General features: G+C 40.4%; 1 protein-coding gene across 2 annotated transcripts in view; it reads right to left on the minus strand.

Moving 5' to 3' along the window:
- Window positions 1–275: 275 nt before the first annotated feature.
- GNAI1 (G protein subunit alpha i1) overlaps window positions 276–24,325 on the minus strand; it is an 83,296-nt gene continuing 59,246 nt past the window's right edge. For both annotated transcript variants that reach the window (XM_084784508.1, XM_084784509.1), the window contains exons 4-8: window positions 18,769–18,926; window positions 17,247–17,375; window positions 9,466–9,595; window positions 7,572–7,725; window positions 276–2,350 (exon numbers count right to left, since the gene is read on the minus strand). In XM_084784508.1, coding sequence (XP_084640634.1) covers window positions 2,160–2,350; window positions 7,572–7,725; window positions 9,466–9,595; window positions 17,247–17,375; window positions 18,769–18,926 — 762 coding nt within the window. In that variant the 3' untranslated portion in view covers window positions 276–2,159. The remainder of the gene's footprint in view (window positions 2,351–7,571; window positions 7,726–9,465; window positions 9,596–17,246; window positions 17,376–18,768; window positions 18,927–24,325) is intronic.

Consider the following 24,325-nt stretch of genomic DNA (forward strand, 5'->3'; position numbering starts at 1 on the left):
CCTCAGCCAAGCAGTAAAGTGAGCAAGAAGTGAGAGACCACCTCAAGCCTCTTCTAAAGCACACATCCTTATGACCTAAGGACTTCACTTATCCAAGACCCCTTGGGCACAGTGAGCTGTGGGCTGAATTCCCATAAGGGACTGACATATGAGCAACTTCATTTCTGGCATCATACTGTACAAGAACACTTGGGCAGGACAAACTCATAAAACAAAGAAGGGAGCTCTCGCACACTGAAACTTATTTATAATGCAAAATGAGTTCAGTCAACAGGTTTGTAAAATTTTAAAAATTTAAATTTATTGGGATGTCTTAGTAGCACAGTTACACAGAGTAGTTCAGGGATTCACCAATGATGGTCACCAAATGTGCTTCTTAGTGGCTTTAAAACCCTCTTTTCCATCTTTCAAATTTATTCAGATGATAGTTGAATTTCATACATAGCATCACAATGTGGGTCTGACAGGTCTTCCATTAGTAAAAATGAATGGAAACGTATTTTTTTTCATGAAAGGCACATAAAATAATCTAAACTAACACTTAAGGAATTTTGATAACTTTACATTTCATTACATTACAAAGAAGAAAGCAAATTCCCACAAAGTAAACAGATGTGAACGTATTTCACAATTCTCCACACACTTACATGTGCACAAACGCCAACAAGGAGACTACAGAAATGGCACCACCTAACTCCAGTGAGAAACTACTTCCAGGCAAAGCATATGGAAAGACTTAACTTTGTAGGATGAGCTAAAAAGGGGTGGAGCTGGAGAATGGTATTCGCTTTGCTGAAACAAGGGCACACAGACACATGGTAAATGATTAAAAGAAAAATGGCCCTCACCAACAAACCTCAGCATGTAGCTGTTACGTAACACCTATTTTAGCACACATATAAGCACTGATTGTGTTAAATACTATTATTCAATTGTCCACTCAATGTCAGAAATCATAGAATAGTTTTAAAAGAACATAAACTCAAGCAAGTGGAAGGAATTGGAAAAGCTAAGGGAAAATAAGTAATTTTTGACATAAAGTGATGAGCCTAAAACTTAAAACTTGTTACATATTAATCAAAAGCTTATATAATATCAGTAATAGAGTATTTTTCTGGTCATCTTCAAAACAAGGACTGATCATGTATGCTAAAATACAAGGGATTTCTCAAAGAAAATATGTAAATGAGTGTCTCAAAATTCACATACTAAAAATTTTTTACCCACAAAAATGCTTTCAGCACTCATGTAAACTTCATTATAAATAAAACTGTGGTTATTTAAATGTATAAAATTAATCTGGCATTACCCGAAGGCAATGTAGAAATGCCATCCAGATACTGAGATTCAAATTGAAACCACGTGACAGAATAAAAGTGAAGTGTTTTTAAGTCTAAGATATTGTATCTTCAAAAATCTGGAATTTTTAGTTTCTTAAAAAAAAATCTAATGTAGACTCGGAACATCATGCACTCAGTAAATGAAAACTTTAATACACACAATGCTTAAATGATTGACCCAAAGACAGGTGGATCCAACCTCTGTAGGCGCATCTCCATGAGACACATCAACTTTAGGGAAAACTCATATTATTAAAATAGTCTGTGCAATGTTTGTACAAATAACATCTTATGAATACAAGTATACATGTAATCAAGGTAAGGGCCATGACATCTCCTAATGTTAGTTATGGTACCTAAAATTTATAGAACACAAACATAAACAAAAGCTGTTTAAAACTGGCAAACAGAGAACTAATCGGTCATTCAGTACAAGGTACTTAATATTTATGTTATTTCCAAAGCCATCACACTAGCATCATAAGTCGCCATTCTTACAACCTAAACATAATGTGGGAAATCAAAAATTATAAATACATCATACATTTGCATATTTACACGTACACAGAAACCATTGGTACACTAGAGCCCAGCTTGAACACCACACCTCACTTTCACATTGCAGGACCATCTTTCACCATTGAGAAAGGTCCTTCTATTACGCTCAGATAAAGACACAAAACAGAACAACTTTGGTCAGGTCCAGGATGCATTTGCTGTATACTACATTCTGTGTTGCTGGGAGACTCTAGTCTAGAGAGATCCATGTATAAGTACTCATTTGGTTTGAAAATGCATTTTTACTACCAACTGCAAAACTTAGAAGAGACCACAATCTTTTAGATTATTTTTTATGATGACGTCGGTTACAGCATCAAACACGAACTGCACGTTCTTTGTGTCTGTGGCACAGGTGAAGTGCGTGTAGATTTCCTTTGTGTCCTTTCTTTTATTCAGGTCTTCAAACTGACACTGAATATATGCAGCTGCCTCCTCATACGTGTTTGATCCTGAGACGGGAAAAGGAAGTATGCAAGAAGTTAAACTTGGACAGGGTTCAGGAAAATGTACTTTTAAACACAGGTCAGTTTTCCGCATATAAAATATAGGGACTCCATAACCATATGTTCCCTTCTAGAACAAAATGATTTTTTTTTTCAAATGAAAAATACCCTATGTAAGCTAATCTTTACAAGCCACCTTTATACACTTAAAAGCTGTTTTGCATGGTAGTCTATGCGCTCTGTTTCTGTTTGAGTCTCGGAGAGTCGGACTTATGTGTCACCCTTTATCATCTACATCTGCAAGCTGGAGAATTCCAGACCCCTAACTCTATTGTTGGCCTATTATTGCTGTGTTAACCCAGAGGTGAATCACTAATGCTGGCTGAATGCTTCCCTCTCCCTTCATAGTTATTCATTAATTATCCTTTTATGATCATTTTATTATGCAAAGTCTGCAATACAGTTCAAAGCTATGAAGTTACCAAAAAAGAATGGGATACTCCTGCTTTTACAGGAGGGGCTGGAGACTGCCCTGAGTAAGAAGCATTCGCAAGTCAGTTGGCAGCATCTGAGAAGAAGCCCACACATACTCTGACCCATAGACCCAGCTCTTCAGTGTCGGCTTGGTAGAATTATGTTATGGTCAAAGTAGGGTCATAAAGGACGCTAGCAGAGCATGACCATCTACCTGAAAGCTCATGCACTGTCATTGACACGTGAAGTCTGGGAGGATCATATTGTTAGTTGCCATCAGAATATAAGGGGTTTGAGATTTCCGCTGGACTCAAGGAGCCAGAAGCAAATATACATACCCTGTGTGACCCAGTTGTTGCTTGCAAAACAATCAAAAAGAAGAGGCCACTCTAAATCAGGGGGAGGCAAGAGGATGAATTTGTTGAGACTGAAGGACTCGTGGGGAGCTGGGGGGTTCAGTTTCCTGACTCAGGCAGTAGATACTGACTTCGCACTTTTTATTCTGTGTGTTCATCTCTCCTCCCTTTTCTATTTTTAAAAAATTATTTATTTTATTTGCAGATTATAATATAATTACTTCATTTACCCATTTCCTTTCCTCCCTCCAAATCTTGCCATATATCCTTCCTTGCTCTCTTAAAAATTCACAGCCTTTTTTCATTAATTATTGTTACACGGAAAGATGTATGTTCATACATATACGTTCCTAAATACAATCTGCTCAAACTGTATAAAGTTGGTTGTGTGTATGTTTTCAGGGCTGCCCATTGGCACTGGATAACCACTTGGTGTGCTCGTCCCTGGGGCAGATTCTTCTGCTCTCAGCACTCCTTTGTTGCCTGAAGTCCTCTGTGTAGGGGTGAGGCCTCTTGGGGTTTTTCCCATTCACTCTGGCATGTCTATTGGTGGTGTCCTTGTTCAGATCATGTTAAGGCAGTCACTCTGGTGAGACTCTATGGATGCAGCTTCTGACATTAGTAGGAGATGCAACCTCACAAAGCAAACTTTCTCATCTTCTGGATCTTAGAGTCTCTCTGCTTCCACTTCCATGTTATTTCCTGAGCCTTAGGTGCGGGAGCTGTTTTATAGATGTGTTAATTGGGACTGGGCTCCACAACTCTGCATTTGGCTTGTTTGTGGTTTTCTAAATATGCCCTACACTGAAGCTAAGTGCGTATGAGAGTGCACTTAATATTGTTAGAAAATATGTTAAAGCATAATAACAGAACAAAATCTATTAAATCCTTCTTTTCTTATAACCAATAATTACTCGTCTGCCTTTCAGGATTCTTTGTGCTTTCAGATTCTGTTCTGCGGTGCTGTTCCCCATCGGGGCCTCAGTGTTGACCATGAGAACTCAGTATGGAAAGTGCCCCTGTGTTCTGCAGCACGCCTTCTCTGCTGATCTACACCATCCAGTATGCCTGACTTTTTCCACATCTAATCAAAATGGGACTCTACAGCACATTTCTTAACTTATCAAATCCAGATGGGCTCTATCTAATGCCACTTAAAAACTTCTACAGACAATACAAATCCTACTTTAGTTTTTGTTATACGCTTTACTAGGTCTGAATTCTATTTGAGCATTAGACATCCTGAAACAGAATGCAACAACTTTATCCTGCCAACCACCCATAAAAACTCCCTGCAATGAATGACACATGACAAGGCCCAGAGAGAAGTTGGGTTTAGTGTGCAGTTACAACATAAATGATAAGACCACAGCCCCTGAATAAGTAATAAATGATCAACTTTGAAAAAAATCAAATTTTATTAAATCATTTGTTACTCTAAAATTTGTATGCAATGAAAAATATCTTGTTGGGTTAAGGAAGCTATTATATATACCCTCTAAATTAATTACAAATGTGTTTGTATAAAATTATTTACACTAAGTACATAGCTCAAACACAACACATATTCTGGGTAGCTAAATTACTGCATCCCAATGGCTACCAAATACATGAATAAGCTGCCAAACACATTCTTTGATTTGATTTTCAGTCTGAGAAAGAGCAGACAGTGAGTGTGTCTTGCAGAGGTTGCACATACATGCTGGGAGAATAAGTATGTTGTGCCATGTGAAGTTTCCTAAATGAATACATGATTGGGTGAGGGCAACCTCAACACTAGAAAATTGGAAACTTTATGAGACAGTCAAAAGAGAAGGAGATAAAGAAAACAGTAGTAGCTTTGTTTATGCCCCAACACTAAATGCTATTCAAGAAACAGTTGAGAACAGAAGCAAGGGCCTATGGAGAAAAAAAATGGGAGAATAACATAATTTAACACAGTAAGAATAAATATGACTATGGAAAGGATAGCTTGCAAGAAGATTATAGGACTGCCGGGGGACCCTAGTGAAACAGCAATTCACAATGAAAAAGGAGGGGTGCTTTGCAAGCCAGCAGAGGTAGGACACGCTCAAGTGGTTAGGAAGCTGTACAGGATTCATCCATAAAAGATCATAATCTTAAGAGCCAAGAGCTGAGACCTGGCATAGTGGCACACACATTTAATCCCCAACACTCAGGGAGGCAGAGGCAGGAGGATTGCTGTTAGTCTGAGGTTAGTCTGGTCTACAAAATGAGTTCAAGACAGCCAAGGCTACATAGAGAAACCTGTCTCAGAAAAAAAAAAAAAAAAAAAAGGGAGTAGGGGGGAAAGCTCCTAAAAACAAAACAAAAAACAAACAAACAAAAGAACCAAGAGGTGATGATGTTGATACAAGAAGCAACTGGATCAATTCTTAGAACAAGCGTTGGGGATTTGAAATTGTAATCTTAGCACTTGGGATGTCAAATAATTATGTAATAGTCTTGTGTTTACTACAGGACACTTCCTTTCTGCTTCCAGGGAGACTCTAAAGGCAGCTGGCCTGGTGAAGGTCTGGGTGCAGATGTGTGATGCACTGGGATCTCAATTTGGGCTCTGTGTCTGCATTAAGCTCTTGTCCTCAGCTGCCTGAACATTCTACCCAAGAACCAACACCAGGGCCATCCAACATCGGCTCTGAGATTTACTCATACAATACCCACCATCAACCCTTCAGTGCAGCACTGACTCAAATTTATTTAGACTTCAAGAAGTTCTTGAGAATTTGTTTTTGTTTATTTCAAACATACTGAGATAAAGGTTAAGAATATTTAAATTTTAGAGTTTATAAAAACCAGTGGCAGCCTTATTTTTTAAAGGGACAGGATCTGTCATTTTATATATATATGAAAACCAATTTACTTTTCTTGTTTGTGAGGACCAGGAGGGTGTGAGTGGGTAGAGAGTTCTGTTCCTGTTTCTCACTTTTTGTTTTGGGAAGAGGTTCTCATATACCCTGGTCTCTCTTTGGACTTACTATGTAGGTCAGGATGGCCTTAAAGTACTGATTTTCCTGCTCACTGCCCAAGTCTGGGGCTCATCAACCTACTTTCATTAGCAGCTTGGGATAGGCTCCAAGAAACTAAACCAAATTAAAACCAAAGTTTTAGCTCAAGTCCTGATTTTGAAGATGAGATACTGGAACAGAGATAAAGATTCTGCTTTGTTCAAGATCATAGACCTAAATCTTATCACAGCTGGGTCTTTGTTCAATGGAGGTACACTGGCCATAGGTGCAAAACTACAGCGTCATTGAGATCTCTTCCTCAAGGCCTGGATTTCCTATGAAACCTTCCCTGCACTGTGGAGGAGCTGGCTGCCTCACTGGCTCCTCTTCACTCTTCACTTGCCCCACCCCCCCCTCTCAATTATAATTATTCACATTACATCCCAATTGTTTTCCCTTGCTTGTATCTTCCTGTTCCTGCCCTCCCTCCCTCCCTCTTCTGCTCCATTCCCCTCCCCTAGATCTCCTACAGGGGGGCCCTTTTCCCCCACCATCTGGCCACAGCCTATCAGGTCTCATTAGGATAGCCTGCATCCCTTTCTTCTGTGTGTCCAAAAGGCCAGGCTGCCCTGCCGAGTGATCAAGTCATGGGCACCAGAGTGCATGTCAGAAGGTCCAAGGCATACTTCCTTCCCTCTCCCTCGCCATGTGCAGAATGAGCTATCCACCAGCTACCTCTGAACAGGGGGTCTAGTTTCTCTGTATGCAGTGTCTTGGTTGGTGCCTCAGATTGTGCAGGGCCCCCTGTGTCCAGATCCACCAATCTTGATGGTTTCTCTGTGGAGCTCCAGACCCCTCTAGCTCCTTTCATCCCCCAACCCTTCAATACCAGCCTCAGAGCTCCAGCATCTAGCCCCAGAATCTGTCCCGATCCCCCATGCTGGGTGGAGTCCCTCAGAGGACACCTATGTTGGGCTAATATCCACTTGTAAGTGAGTATATACCATTCACTTGCCTTCCTGCAATATTCCCTCTTAGAAGCAGGGTGACTTGCTATTGTTTATCATGTGGTTATTAGCATGTGTGTGTCTGAGATAAGATAATAAGCAAAGACTGGTCTTATCTATCTTGCTTACCCAATCTGTGATGGATTAGGGTAGGAGCAAGTCAGTTTTTGAATTCACAGAGACATGGAAATATCTCTGGCAGCTGCCAAAAAGCTTTCCCATAAAATGAACAAGGGCTTTACAAAAAACTCATCCACACCTCAAAGAACTGCTCGTGTTCAAATGCAGCTTGAGAAATAGTACACCCTCCAGTGCAAGAATAAGTAAGCCAATAAATTCAAAACAATGGAAAAGCTTGCCTTAGGGGAAATTTCTCTTAGAAACACATGATTGGCTAAGTTATTCCAAGAGAGTCAAATACCTGCATATTCTGGATAGCATATTGTGAGGGGACTCTTTTTTATTTTTTCTTCAAAGAGATCCTTCTTGTTTAGAAAAAGTATAATAGAAGTATCTGTAAACCATTTGTTGTTGCATATACTGTCGAACAATTTCATGCTCTCATGCATCCGATTCTGTAAGAGAAAATAAAGTCATTTCCATGAATAGTGAAGTTTCTGAGGAATAGCTTTAAAAGGAACAAATGTTGCAGCAGACCGGATCCTTTTAGTTGAAAGCCACGTGACACCGGGAAAAGAAAGAACGTCCCAGTTGCTATCTGAAGTCCAATTTTGTCTCTAACCTGTTCTGAGTCATTTTGGCTTATTTCAAAGTCCAGCAACAAAAGCCTTACAGGTTTCCTCCTTGTGACCAAAGGAAGGGAGGCTGGCCCCAGTGCAAGCAATTACCTCCTAATAGAAAATGAATGCCTTCCCTTACACACAGGCAACAACAATCTTCTAGAAGCCAGTGGGAGACCCAGCACAACCAGCCCTGTGACAATGATCAACCAGACCACAGTTTGACCCAGACAGTGGGATGATGGGTATCCTCTGCTTCCTGATTTTTTTTTCCCATATAGAATCTCGGAGCTCTTCTCACTACCAAACCAAGCCCTAGGACACCAAAAGCCTGCTTTCCCAGGAAGCCTGTACTGAAAGAACTCCTCCCTACCTCCTCCTGGCCAGCTACCTTTTAATTAGACTACAGAGGTGATGGGTGGTCATGTCCAGTGGATTGAGGTTTCTATCTCATTAGATCTCTAATCTAGAGCTAGAAATAATTCCAGAATAATATATTTTTTTTCCTCCTTTATTAATTTATTCTTGTTACATCTCAATGGTTATCCCATCCCTTGTATCCTCCCATTCTTCCCTCCCTCCCAATTTCCCCTTATTCCCCTCCCCTATGACTGTTCCTGAGGGGGATTACCTCCCCCTCTATATGCTCATAGGGTATCAAGTCTCTTCTTGGTAACTTGCTGTCCTTCCTCTGATTGCCACCAGGTCTCCCCCAGAATAATATATTTTTGTCATGTCTGGACAAATACAACATAGATTTTTAGCAAGCAGAGTGTTTCAGCATCATTCAGTCATCACTGGGTGAAGGCTCGCCATGTAACGTCTTATGCCTGAGAGCCTCCTGCCGCAGGATGTTACAATCAAAGGATGTCCACATATGAACACGTCAAAGAAATGTCACTGTTGCACAGATCAGCTAAACTTTTGTTAAGAGACAGGCGGAAGCTTAAACACTAATGTACTAAACTGAAGGAACTGAAATCCAATTAGTTCAGCACCGTGGATATAAGAGAAGAGGACTTCCGTTCTTGTTTTCTACCCTTTCAGGCTCTGTGTTTAGAGAGGACACTGGTATATTCCACAGTGTGGGAATGAGGGAAATGTAAATGTGATGCTGTCTTTTTCCTTCCTGGCTGACAACTGTATGAACTTGTTTTAGAAAGACCTGAAATCTCCCAAAATTTTCCGTTGTATTTAAGTGCTAGACTTTTAAATTTCTATTAAAAATATTTCTCCACATTAATGATGCATTTATTGTTATTTGAAAACTGTCTTTCTATAAATAGAGAAGTATAGCATATATCAAAATTTACAGGCTAACAGTGTAACTAGTGAGGACATATGAGCCTTGGAGCAGACGCAGGGAATTCCCAGGTAGGTGGGTGGAGGAGAAGCACAGGTGCCTTCTAAGCACCCGGGCCCTTCATGCTGCAGCAGGAGCTAAAGCAGAGAGCCTGAACTCCCAAATACTTCGTTCCGAAGCAAGGACTTCTCAAGGTTTCTCAGAATAGTTCTTGGCAGCATCTGTAGCCCTCGGCACTTGATGCCACACTCCTAAAAAGCCCTTCTACTTGCCATTTCTTCATCTTCAGCGAGAACCAGGTCGTAGTCGCTCAGGGCCACACAGAAGATGATGGCGGTCACACCTTCAAAGCAGTGGATCCACTTCTTCCGTTCTGACCTCTGACCGCCCACATCGAACATTCTGTAAGAGGAAAATTTATGAATTGACACCACTTTAAGCGTTCAAAAGCTCTGAGTTCTGTAAGGCCAACAAAAAATGTTCCACATAGCTTGGGGACTGCGGGATGAGAAGAAAGGAGAAAAGGACATAATGGGAGGAAAAAGAAGTTACCGATTCGTTTTCTCAAAGTGTAGAAATTTTTAAAGTTATTTTTTATTAACTATTTGATTGCAGCCAGAGTAACTATAAAGCCAGATCAAAAACACTCTTAACAAATAGCACATATGGGTCCTAGAGATGGCCCAGAGAATGCCTAGCAGTCTGTGTTCAATGCCAGGATCCCCTCCACATGCACACTGTTGCATGAGCATGTGTGAGTTCACACACACACACACACACACACACACACACACACACACACGTGCACAAATAATAATAATAATAAATTAAATTAAAAATTAAAAATTAAAGCACAGGCGCCCATCAACAAACATATGAAAGCATTTCAGACATCAAAGCAACTGAAGAGCTTACTGCTTGTCAACACTGACAGTTACGTTACACAATGGAGGAAACCAGAGATCAAAGTGAGTGCACTCAACTGCCCAGTCCTGAGCAGTAGAGCCAGAGAACAGGGCTCCCCTATCGTAACTGACAAATGAGGTTTGTCGGAGCAGAAAGCAAGATGTTGATGGAAAGGAGAAACAACTCCAGGTAAGAAAATGGTTGTGAAATGAAGCAATTTTAGAAAGGGGTCAAGAGGTCTGTGCAGCTTATAGATTAAAGGAAAGAGGGGGAGACTTTGAAACTGGTTACATAATATGCAATCATGGGCAATTGAAGGTTAATGTACAAGGTTCTGACACAATCAAACAAATAATGCCGATGACCTTTTCTTCTTGTTCCTGGCAAGAGTTTATAAAGTTAAGCAAAAGTTTAAATTTGCATAGACTACATTATACAGCCTAGAAATATCCACTTATATAATGGAAACACCCTGTAAACTGGCACAGTTTTAAAGGCCCCATTTGTCTTTATGGTGCACTAATTAAAACTATTCCTATTTAATTCCCTACAGAGCAGTAGTGGCCTAAAAACCAAATCCAAATTCATCCACTAGTACTGTTACCTCTGTCATTAAACTGTAACAAACTGATCCTACCACAACATAAATCCGAGTGGTTTGAAAGAGAACAGAAAGTAGAGTGGGGAATATATGACACACTGTAATAGAGATCAAACAAAAACAAAAGAAAACCTGATTTAATTAGATCAGCTTTTTTTTTTACCCAAGACAGGGTTTCTCTGTGTAGCCCTGGCTGTTATGGATGAGCTCTGTAGACCAGGCTGGCCTCAAACTCACAGAGACCCGCCTACTTCTGCCTCCCAAGTGCTGGGATTAAAGGTGTGTGCCCCCCACTCCTGGATAGATCAACACTTCTTAAGTTGCCTTAAGCAACTTTACCATAACCTTAGATGGCTTACGTCACACAGCAAACATCCCTCATCCACTCACTGTAACAGCCCAATCTAGCCCATCTTCCACTTGTTTGAGCTGATTGGCCAACTCAGTTATTTAATCGCTCATTAATGCTTCTGTGTCAGTGATGTAGTTGATGCCTACAGCTGGCTGACTTTAAGTGATGATGGCTATTCTCAGTGGTGGCGACAGGCTCCTTCAATCAACCAAGAGGCCTGCAGGTTCAAAACTAGAGTAGCAGCTTGAAGTGTACCGAAGCACTCCAAAGAAAAGGAAAACAACTAGATTATCTTGGAATGCAGACACCAACGCTCATTCTATTTCAAACTCAGGTGAACGTGAAAAGCCTGGAGGCTTTACAGTCTCAAGGAATCATATACTGAGATGAACCGAATGCAAACATTAAACTGGCTAGAGTCACTTTTAATGAGTCCTCAAAGGAAATGGAAAATGTACACACTGCAGGGAAGGTGCCGGTGTAACACACAGGCAGAGGCATCTGAGGGGCTTGTCTGCTATCAGCGTCTGTAAGTAATGACCTCGTCGGCTTACAGGACCACAACAGCAGAAAAGTAAACTGAGTAGTGAATTCCAAGTTACAAGGGGGTCCCGCTCTCCCATAGGAGAAAGAAGGACATGTGAGAGCAGAGATGGCATAGGTATACACCGAGGTGTACTGCAGACTGTAGCAGCTACCAGACACTAAACACAGGTCAGGAATCTTCTTCCCCAGGGCCTGGAGCAGGAGCCTGCCCTCCCAACATACAGGTTTCAGTTCTAAGCTCTAGAACATGGCCGACATTTACTTATTCATGAACCTAGTGTTTGCCAATTTGTTATGGCAGCCCCAGGAAGCAAAACCATTCTGATGCAATGGCTATTTTACCCATAAGGTCTACTTTTTGTCATAGTAACCATCTCCTTGCCCCTTGCAGAATTTGAAAGCACAGACTTTTGTCTCTCTTTGTTTGTTTATGTCCCCAACATTTGATTCACAAAGAACTTCCTGAACCTGTCGGACTAAATAAATAAATTATGCCTACTGAACGCTTTTCAACATTTTCAAGAATTAATAGACAAACTTGACTGCGTTTCAAGATTTGAAATTGCCCTCTAGATTAGCAAAACATTAAAGCCAAAATGATTTATTTCATTATAGTTTGACAGTCAGGTACTTTGACTATAAAAGAAACCCCCTCCAATCTGTTTAACTTATGAACCATAAATGAGTGATGGTCCCTCATAGATTGGCCATAACCTTTAGCTGGAGTTCAAGTCTAAGCCAGCAGTTCCCAAGTAGCATGAAGAGATGCCGAAGTCATTGGTCTGCGACTGTCATTTGGAAAACAACCTATAAACTAACAATCAACAATAGCTGAGACCAGATTGTGTTTAAAATCATAAAGTGTTTAAAGAGCTAAAGGGAGATAATAACCAGAATAACTATTTTTACTACTGTTTTCATGTCCCGAAAGGCATATAAATTACAAAGTTTTGAGAAACACTATAATTATTCATTCAGGAATCTTATAATTCTTTCCCATATTGTTCTCAAATTCTACATATTTATTTAAATGACAAAAATTCCTTACGTAATCTGTACTCCTTTATGTGAAAAGGCTGTTAACTTGTGTCAACTAGAGAGTCAGTCTGAATTTCTTCGGTATTTTTGGAAGTCAAAGAGGATGTGGGCTTTCCTGAAATATAGTAACTTAGCCTTTGAAGTCATCTAGTAGCATTATGGCCAAGCCTAACTAGTGCAAAATTAGCTAACTGTATATGGATAGCAAGCTCATTAAGAAAACAATGTGTCCCAAAATCTATTACACATTTATATTATAGAAATGGAATAGATGTTTCTCTTAAGCTCCACCAATTTTATAACAGAAAGAATACATTCAATCTTTATCTGGAAGTTGCTAATTAAACCGCTCATTCTTTAATTAGACAAAGACTTTGACCATAAAAGCCCATTCATACAGCTAGATCCTTAAATCATAATAAATTCCCTCATAGCTCATTTTCTATTTGCTAATCCATTCATGCAAAAATGCGAAATATATTTCACTTCGCAGTTAAAATTAGACAAAGAAAAAAGACAACATGAAATATCCAGAACACTGCTAAGGTATTATCACTGTAAAGGGTTCTCACTATATTTATTCTAAATACATTTCTGCCATCCTCCATTTGAGGGCCATTTAGCGCAGAAAAAGCAAGGTTAGAAATATATATAGGCAATCCTTGTGGTTTAGCATATTCATATCCAGAAGAATCCTTACCTAAAGTTTTATACTAACCTGTTTTTATCTCTAAGTCATCAACTTACAACTGACACCCGGCACATCCTGTGCCACTGTACCTCACTCAAAGATCTCACGGGTAGGGTAAGAAAGGCTTCCGGGAAGGATCATAGTGACAGCAGACTGCAGCGGGTGTGTGACATTGAAATGACAACTTTGAAACATCCAGGAAAGCACATTCTCCTCATAAATGCTTGAGAGTGCCCTGAACCACGTGTAACTTCATATGGCCAGACTGCCTGAAGACCCAAGTAATATACCAACCCCTGGCACTGTCACTCATCACAAAAATCTTTACATGATTTTTAAAAAATAAGAAGGCTTATTGTGTTATTAAACTTCTGATCAAGGGCAGCATTTTAATAGTTAAGCATCATAATGGAGTTTTCTCAGTACTTAGTAGGGAACTCTATGACCACACCCTTCTGTTCCAGCTTCAATGCATTCCACTTCCTCCTTAGAGTACCCTGGGTCACAGTCAGTCACTTCCTTACCAAAACATAGTTTAAGTCTTCATTAGTCCATGGCCAGTACAATTAGGTGAACCACCACGTGTGGTAGGACACATTTTGAAACCCAGGACTCCAAAAGGCACAGGCAGGTGGATCTCTATGAATTTGAGGCTAGCCTGGTCTATACAGTGAGTTCTGGCCAGCCAGGGCTACATGAGTCCCTGTCTCAAAAACAAAGCAAAATAAAACAAAAAGCAAACAAACAGAAAAACCTAGGTAAACAATCAAAATAAAGAAAAAAAAAACAAGACTCTAAGATGTCTTGGAGTTAGGCAAATACATTTTAAATATTCAAACAGTAAATGACTTTATAATTAAACATCATTGCATAATGTTAAGACAAACAGAGCAACTAATGATGTTTCCAGACCAGCCATTGCATATGGTCACTTAATAGCCTACAAGTAAACCAAACAGGCCACATGGAAAAGCGACTCAGTATGAAGAAAAAAATATACCCACCATAAGGTACCAAGAAAAGGAATGGAAGCGAAAATAATAAGAGTGAATTCAAAAATCACACCTACTGTATAAAATTAGTATTGCAGCTAAATAATCTACATTTTTACTTAGGACAACAGGGAAATGGTTGCTTTTTTGAGGTAAAAATAGATTATGGAAAATTAGAATTGACTGATACACTTTGGAAAGTTTAAATGAGGGGATCACTGATAAGTCAGTGACAATGACTTAGATGGCATACTGCACTTAACACACATACACACATACACATGCACACAGACACATACACACATGGACACACACAAATGTACACATGTACACACATGCATACACACACACATATGCACACACATACACATGCACACACATGTGCACACACACACATATGCACACACATACACATGCACACACATGTGCACACACACACACATATGCACACACATACACATGCACACACATGTGCACACACACACACATATGCACACACATACACATGCACACATACCCAGACACTAGCAAGCGGAGAAGGAGCTGTAGAAGTGTAACTGTGCTCCCAGCTTGGGGTATTGAACCTTCATTAGGAAGTAAACCGAGATTGTGTGTGTGTGTGTGTGTGTGTGTGTGTGTGTGTGTGTGTGTGTGTGTGTGTGTGTTTAAACAAATCTCTGACTATGAATATCTGGTTAAATTGCTCTGTTTCATTATCTTTATCCTTATCACTTTAGAGGCTCACAGCTACTTGGAGCACAGTTGAGCCTATGACTCATAGTAAAGCGTTTCTTTTGAATGACTTTCTTTACAGTCAAAACAAACAAACAAACAAACAAAGACTAAAGGATTTCAATGACAGTATAAGCTAGTCCATTTTAAGTCTATGAAGTCAAAGGCCTCTGAACAGATGGGTGAGAAGTTGCTGCTAGTTTTGCCTTCTGGGCCCTTTTTCCTTCAAATTTTCAGATACTGTGGTGATGGCGTAGAAGAACAAGCAAGGACATATAATTCAGTCAATATTGCCTACAAACCAAACACAAAGCACTAAGAATATCATGAAATGATGGACAGATTAAGCAATGACTTGCCTAATCTTTGAAAGAACCTTAAGAATATGGAATCTTAAGAAAACCTGGGGTGTGCACATCAGGGCAGCTTTCATAAGGGAGGAAGTTTTATCATAAATTTCTTTTCTAATCTCACCTCTGTAGTGACAAGTGGGGTCTGCTCAGTCGGTGTCAACGGATCTGTAACGTTCTGCAGCAGTGCAGTGCACCTGACTGGACTGACACACCAACACAGTGGCAGTGCTCCCTAAATCTATGTTAGTGGTGTTCCCTAAACCTATGTTGGTGGTGGTCCCTAAACCCATACTGGTGGTATGGCCTAAACCTATACTGGCGTTGTTCCCTAAACCAATCCTACTCACAATGGCTTAAGAAAAAACAAGAACGCTCAACCCTCTCGGCTGATATTATATGGCTTAAGCAACATGGTATGTAATACAATACAAACAGGATCCTTTCTTCTGGACATAAACCTGAAACTTAGGTCATTTTTAAGTGAAATTGAATCATAAGACATGTGGTTTTTGAAAAATATTTTTTCTAGTTCCTGTATAGAGCTTCAAAGTATAGAAACATAATATGAAGGAGAGAAGAACAATAATTATTGTGTATAAATATATATGTATATATATATGTATATGTATATGTGTGAGTGTGTGTGTTTGTGTGTGTGTGTGTGTGTGTGGTCAAGTTCTTGTCCTTCAGGACACATCTTTATATGAAACACATAGCTTCTTTTTCCTTAATTCCACCATCATTACTTGAATGAGAGTAAGGCGGATAGATGAAAAGTCCACTGCATATGTGTGGCATTTCTGGCTGGGAAGCCATTGGCTCAGCCAGTGGAACAATGAGAACATGGAAATGAGGAATAAAAAAGAAACAGGTTATCTATAAGGGAAAACCTGGATAAAAGCAAATGTCCAGGAGGCTTCAGGGCTTGGATTTGGCTGTGAGTCAACCTTTGTCTTTCTCATTGTTTTTGAAATGTATTATTTATTAGAAGAAGAGGAATGCAGTTCTGAGAATGCCTATAGGACAATTCATTGTCTTCCCCTGAAACTGGCCTGTTCCAAGTGAGGCCTGGGAGGGAGTAGCCTCATCCCCTTCTATTCCAGATAGTTCCATTCTGCACTGCTCTCCTCACCCAGCAGGGTCACATTCAGCACACCTGAAGCAAACATCACCATCAGCAGACTACAAATATCAGTTGCCTTGATAACATTTTTCATGAAAAAAATTCAAAGGTACCTTTCTTTAAACTCATGTTTGTAAGTATATATTCGAAAAGCAAATGTCCCTATTTTACCTAAAGACAGTGATTCTTCCTCAGATGCATGACTATATCTTCTGTTTAGCCAAACCAGCCAAAATCTGAGTATAGTTCAGTCGTTGTAAAATTAACAGGCAAAGGGCATTTATCTGGTTTTTTGTTGGTTTGTTTGTTTTGTTTTGTTTTGTTGTTGTTGTTGGTGGTGGTGGTTGGTAGGTTGGGTGGGGTTTGGAGGCAGAGTTTCTCTGTGTAGTCCTGGTTGTCCTAGAATTCACTCTGTAGACCATGCAGACCTCTAACACGGGGATGCACCTCCCTTTGACACCTGAGTGTCAAAGTGACACCTGGGATTTAAAGTGTGTATCACCACTGCCCTGCTTGGTTATTTTGTTTTAAATAAAAATTAACATATCCTTTTGAAAATATTGTTGCTCATTTCCATAAAATCATTTTGTCTAATATTCTGAAAAAGATTTTCCCAACACTGAAAATGTTATAAAACTCAATGATTTGGGCTTTTCTTTCCAAAGTACTGCATCTTATTACCAAGCTTATACACCATGTATTTGGTGGAAGTTACTCACTTAAAATGAAGATCCTTGAATGTAAAATGGGTTTCCACAATTCCTGTCGTTTTCACCCTGGTTCTGAGAACATCCTGCTGAGTTGGGATGTAATTTGGTTGTGCTATTCTGTCCAAGTCATTCAAATAACTGAAATCAAACAACAAAACACAGCGTTGAAAGGAACTAGAGCCCTGAAATGTTAGTTAAAATAAAACTACAACATATTTTAATTATGCGATGTTCTGAAGTTTTCAGGGGTCTTTATAAACATACAAAACAAACAGTTCAAGCTTACATGTCACATAACTACTTGACTATCTTTTTGTGTCTCTTTAAATGTCTTAAGCATTGTTTTTCAGGCATAGTAATTCAAAGGAAAGGGGCTTAAAATGTCTAAACTAATAAATATCATGAGCTTGTTTCTTAAAATGCTTCCTTACATTTCAGTTTAACTCCATGCTCGGATCTGCACTTTGCCCTCTGTTGAAGATGTCACAAGGCTTAATTGTGAATGCAGCAGTGAGAAAGCTCAGCAAAGGCTGCAGGAATGCTACCCCCTACTAGCCCCATGCTCCACATAAGGAGCCCACACTTTCCTGTTCTCTAATTCTATAGCTCTACACACATTGATCACGGACGCCCCAGAGTCCCCCGAAATAATACAGGCTCGTATCAGTGGCCTTACTTGCCCATCACAATGAGACGATAAGACCCTCCCATTAAAGGAACCACACACTTCAGCTTAAGATACAACAAAAGCAAGCTACAACAGTCTGTTTCCTCCCTTCCCCCATAGCTAGCATTCAGGTGCCAGAAGGTGCTTTGCAGGTTGCTGGGACACAAGAGGCATCGCTGGTGTTATATACTCTATGAGTCGAACAACTAAGCGGCCAGGTAAGACATCCCCGTATTTCAGTAGTGGCGCCACTATTGCAGGGGTAAACAACTGACATCTGATTTTATTTCACACCTGGTCCACAGTTCGAAATCCATTTAAAAACCTTTGTCTGGAGAAGCTGCGGGCCCCAGTACAGTTACTAAATTGATATAACATCAAGCTCCTTCCTAAATATGTATGTTTAGACTCACAGACAGTAGCTACTCTCAGCCTGAAGCAGAGAAGCCTCTCTTTGCAGTGAATGGGGGGGAAACGCTGAGCCTCATGGATGTCTAAGATCATGAGCATAAGGCATAGTTAAGGGCTCAAACCTCAACCAGACATTTACACCACCCTTTCTAAAGCACAGAGCACTCAGCAGAAGAGCGTGCAGGAAGTGTGTAAGGGCAGTTAAGTGCTCTCAAGTGACATTCTCGGAGGTGTACCAGAGACAGTCCTATTCTGTACACTTCCAATATCACCACAGCATTGCTATCACAAACACACGATGAAGACAGAGAAAGGATTCAAGCGCTGTCATCCAGAAAACCTGAGCTGTGTAAGAATGTGCCAGGCAATCCTCTAGCACAGGTGACATGGAGATAGATTTGACTAGCGTGTGATCATTCGTGACAGCTGAGTTCCGAAGCTGTGGCCACTTACTACGCTGCCGAATCGTTCAGCTGGTACTCCCGGGATCTGTTGAAGCAGGCTTGCACACCACTGTCTTTCCACAATCTCTTGATGACGCCGGCAAGCTCTGCAGTCATAAAGCCTTCTTCTGCGGCCCCGGCAAGCACAAAGAGCTGGCGAGCATCATCCTGCACATTTCACAAGACAAGATAAAAGGATAAAAAGTGCAGATGGGGAGATAGGCAGGAAGGAAAACGCAATTGTGAATTTCCTTCAAGTTTTTTTTTTTAATAGATGCGCCACAACATTTTTTTAATCTAAAGCACCACTTCAAATGCTGGCTTATGCAATGTGTATTTATCACAAGCCTGTGCTTTGTGGTATAGGTGACAGCTCTCAAAGCACCTGCACCTGAAAGAAACACTAAACTCACAGCATATGAAGAGACTTAACTCTCTACTGGTATAATGTTGCAGACTGAAGATCATTTAGAAAATAAAAAACAAAAACAAAAAAAGGACCGATACAAAAATGCAGCCTTTCTCCACGGGCTTCTAATCTAAGCAGCAAAACGTCATTAAAGATTGCCTAAAGCACAATCCTATTATATGTTAGATTCTTTTATACAGTTTTCAGCTGCAACATACTGTCAGAGAAGAGAGAGTTCAACGTGGAGAAAGCAACAACACCTTCACAGGATAGCCTGTTATTCCCAAGAGACCTCAATTTATACACATATTAATAATCAGTGAGGAAGTGTATGCTAACCCAGGCGGAGGGATCGAACTGAGCAGAGCTCCTACTTCACGTGCCCTTTCTCATAATCAGTCTCCAGTGTCTGGGGTGTAGTTTAGCATCTCTTTACTAAGGCCCGACCCACGTCCACATTCGTTCTCAGATCTGCACGTGAGTGGTGATTGTCATCCCTAGGAGCATAGTGGAGACCCGAGGTAGAACCAATCTAAAAATAAAACAAAATCTAAGGGTCATAGGTCACTGCTTTGTTTTTAGAGCCACTTTTTAATTTTTAACTGGAGATGTATAGTTTTATATGGTAGGGAACCATTATTATTCCCAGGGGGTCACCCTTCCAAACTCCAGCTGGCTCTCCAGCTGTAAGTATTTAAAAGTATCTCCAGTTGAAAGTATGTGAAAAGTTGGGGTACACTGAAGAGATATAGAGGTGTTTATCACTTTTTTAAAATTATCATCATTATTCTATGTACAATGTTGTATAAAAACTATTACCATGTGATCAGACAATTATTAACAGCAATCTAGAAATGATTTAATCTACAGAGGTAGGATTTCTGAAGATTACATGTAAATCCACCTTTTGAGTTTGTTTTTATTTATTTTTATTTATTCATTTTTTATTTTTTATTTTTATTTAATCACTTCCCAGCCTGATACCACTCCCCTCCACCTCTGCACCCAATCCTGCCCTCTTGCTCCCCTCTACTTCTTGTCATAGAAGAGGGGTCCCTAAGGGGTACCAACGCACCCTGGCATCTCAAATCGCAGGAAGACTCAGCACATCCTCTCTCACTGAGGCCAGACAAGGCAGTCTAGCTAGGGGATAGGGATCCAGTGGCAGGGAACACACTGAGAGAAAGCCCCTACTCCCATAATTGGGAGAGTCACATGACGACAGTGCTGCACATCTGTTAACATTTGTGCAGGGGTCTGGGTCTGGCCCATGCAAGTGCTTTGGTTGGTGGTTCAGTCTCTGTGAGCCCCCATCGGCTGAGGTTAATTTACTCTGTAGGTCTTCTTGTAGTGTCCTTGACCCCTCTGAATCTCTCAACCCTTCTTCCCACTATTCCACAAAACTCCCTGAGTTCTGCCTATTCAACTGTGGTACACTGCATCTGTTTCCATCATTTACTGGATGAAGCCTCTCAGAAGACAGTTATGCTAGGCTCTTCTCTTCAAGCATAGCAGAGTGTCATTAGTAGTGTCAGGGGTTGGCTTTCTCCTGTGGGGTGGCTCTCATGCTGGGTCAGTCATTGGTTTGCCATTTCCTCAGTCTCTGTTCCATCTTTATCCCTACATTTCTTGTAAGGGCCAGCATCCAAACTACATAGAGAACTCAAAAATTAAACACCACCAAGCCAAATAACTGAATTAAAAATGGGGTACAGAGCTAAACCAAGAATTCTCAACAGAGGAATCCCTAATGGCCAAGAAGGAAGGAAATGCTCAATGTCCTGAGTCATCAGGGAAATGCAAATCAAAACGACTATGAGAGGGTGTACATCTTACACCCATCAGAATGGCTAAGATCAAAACCTCAAATAAACACATGCTGGTGAGGATGGGGAGAAAGGGGAACCTTTTTTGTTTTGTTTTGTTTTTAAAATGGGTTTTTCCTACCCAGCCCAGGCTAGCCTGTGATCCTCCTGCCTCAGTGTTAAATGATGAGACAACAGGAAGGCACCACCACATCTGCAAGCCATGTTATAGATAAACATGATCATCTTCAGATTTTGGTGCTTTCTGAGTGTTCTTGAACTAAGTGACAACTAGTGCTGAGGGAAAAGTGTCCTGTAGTCCAGTCTTACAGAGGGAAGACATAAGAGGAAGTATGCAACAGAGAAATGTCTCATGACAGGCTTGCAAGAATAGACCAGATGACAATATGAATTCATCCTGCTGCTAATTCATGAAACATGTTTTTTCTTTTTCAGCTGGAACTCATCATGGAAACTAATTAAGTCTCTCAGCATGGGAACACATTATTCAAGCATATGTTTGCCTCTTTAGTAAACCACAAGAGAAATGCAGGCAAGTCAGCAACGTGCGTGTATCCTTAGCGAAGCAGCCTACCTCAGGCTGCAGCCACTCGGTACAGCTAACCTAGTTCCAGTCAGCAATGTCACTTACCAGATAATAACCTATACAGAAAAAAACTGCCATTTTTATTTACTGCACCACACAGAACATGATTTCATTTAGAAAAATACTTAAGTGTAATTTTTAAAAGTGTATTTCGTTATGTAATCTTTAGCCAGTTTTATAGTAAAGTTTTTGGCAGAAGAGACTAAGACCCTCCAGTCTGGGTCATCAGATTGGAGCTGTTTCTTTCTTTCCTTTTTTTTTTTTATTAATTTTTTTATTTTTACATATACATTTATATTACTACACATATATACAATAAACTACTTATAGCATAAAGAACCATGACACACTCAAGAATTATATAAGTGTTACACTCTTAGTGCTTTGGCTATTTGTATTTGGCAGCCTTGAAGAAAACATCTTTCCTACCTTGACGCATCTAAAATTCTGAATGTAAATCAATATCTATTATATCTCATCATTATCAACTTAAAACATCTATCTAGGATCTAAAAACATCTTAACCCCTAAACAACTAAGCTTAATTGTAAAACTAAACTAACTGGTCTTCAACCCCATTAGAGACTTGAGAAGGAATAAAACTGATTACATGAGTATACCAGGAGTGCAGGTTAGTAGCTTTCCAAATGAGAAGATGACAGAGACAGTTTGTTGCCTAGGCAGTCCCCCAAAACTCTTTATAATGTTGGAGTAAAGGGTTGGAAAACTGTATTCCAAGCAAACAGACCCAAGAAAGAAGCTGGAGTAACCATTCTAGTATCTAATAAAATAGGCTTTCAACCAAAACTAATCAAAAGGTATGGGGAAGGTCACTTCATCCTCATCAAAGAAGCCTTTTCTTTCAAACTTTCTAGGAAGACACCCTAAATAAAATACAGAGGGAACTTTGGACGTTGTATTTATACAGTGCACTTGCCAAGGCATTCAAATGTCTCTTCCTTTTTTAGATTGCACATGTGAGACCATGTGATCCATTTCTTTCTATGTCTGCCTTATTTCACTTAGCACAATATCCTCCAGGCCAGAATAAAACATTGGACCAATTTGTAGAAGAAAGCGGCAGCCAACAGACTAGGAAAAGATCTTCACCAACCCTACATCTGACAAAGGTCCAATATCCAAAATATGTGAAGAACTCAAGAAATTAAACACCACCAAACCAAATAACCCAACTGAGAATTGGGGCTCAGAACTAAACAAAGAATTCTCAACAGAGGAATATTGAATGGCTGAGAAACACTTAAAGAAATGTTCAACCTCCTTAGTCATCAGGGAAATGCAAATCAAAACAACTCTGAGATTCCATCTTACACCAATCAGAATGGCTAAGATCAAAAACTCAAGTGACACCATATGCTGGTGAGGATGTGGAGACAAGGAACACTCCTTCATTGCTGGTACGAATGCAAATTAGTTCAGCCACTTTGGAAATCTATCTGGCACTATCTCAAGAAACTGGGAAAAAAGGCTTCCTCAAGACCCAGCTATTCCACTCCTTGGAAGATACCCAGAAGCTGCTCCAACACACAACAAGAACATTTGCTCAACCATGTTCATAGCAGCCTTATTCATAATAGCCAGAACATGGAAACAGCCTAAGTGTGCCTCAGTAGAAGATTGGATAAAGAAACTGTGGTACACTTACACTATGGAATACTACTCAGCTATTAAAAATAAGGAATTCCTGAAATTTGTAGACAAATGGATTGAACTAGAAATTATCATAATGAGTGAGTTCACCCAGAAGCAGAAAGAGTCAAATAGTATATACTCACTTATATCTGGACACTAGCCCAAGGGGCATGTCCCATAAAAGTCTTCACTTACCAGGGAAGTGGGACAGAGGGGAAGACATCCTATTGGGACTCTAGATGAGAGAAGCATGAGAGAATGGGGAAATAGAAGGATCCAGAGAGTCCTAGAAACCTACAAGAACATTACGATGGATAGATCTGGGCCCAGTGGTCCTGCTCAAACTACAGCACCAGCCAAGGACAGTATGTGCAGTAAACTTTAAACCCCTACCCAGATCTAGCCAATGGACAGGACATTCTTCACAGTTGAGTGGAGAGTGAGGTCTGACTTTCACACAAACTCTGGTGCCTCACATTTGACCATGTCCCCTGGATGGGGAGACCTGGTGGCACTCAGAGGAAGGACAGCAGGTTACCAAGAAGAGACTTGATACCCTATGAGCATATACAGGGGGAGGAAATCCCCCACAGGAACAGTCATAGGGGAGGGGAATAAGGGGAAAATGGGAGGGAGGGAAGAATGGGAGGATACAAGGGATGGGATAACCATTGAGATGTAACAAGAATAAATTAATAAAAAAAATTTTTAAAAAAGCACTGTCTGGTGAAACAGAAAGTACAGTGTAGAGGGTAAGAAGCACTGTCTGGGGAAACAGGAAGTGCAGTGTAGAGGATAAAAAGCACTGTCTGGGGAAACAGGAAGTACCGTGTAGAGGGTTAGCACTGTCTGGGGAAACAGGAAGTGCAGTGTAGAGGGTAAGCACTGTCTGGGGAAACAGGAAGTGCAGTGTAGAGGGTAAGAAGTACTGTCTGGGGAAACAGGAAGTGCAGTGTAGAGAGTAAGAAGCACTGTCTGGAGGAAACAGGAAGTGCAGTGTAGAGGGTAAGAAGTGCTGTCTGGGGAAACAGGAAGTGCAGTGTAGAGGATAAGAAGTACAAGATAGGCCAACAGGAGTGCAAGGAGCTAATGC

Source organism: Acomys minous (assembly GCF_964271855.1).
Source record: "Acomys minous genome assembly, chromosome: 6".
Classification (NCBI taxonomy): Eukaryota; Metazoa; Chordata; class Mammalia; order Rodentia; family Muridae; genus Acomys; species Acomys minous.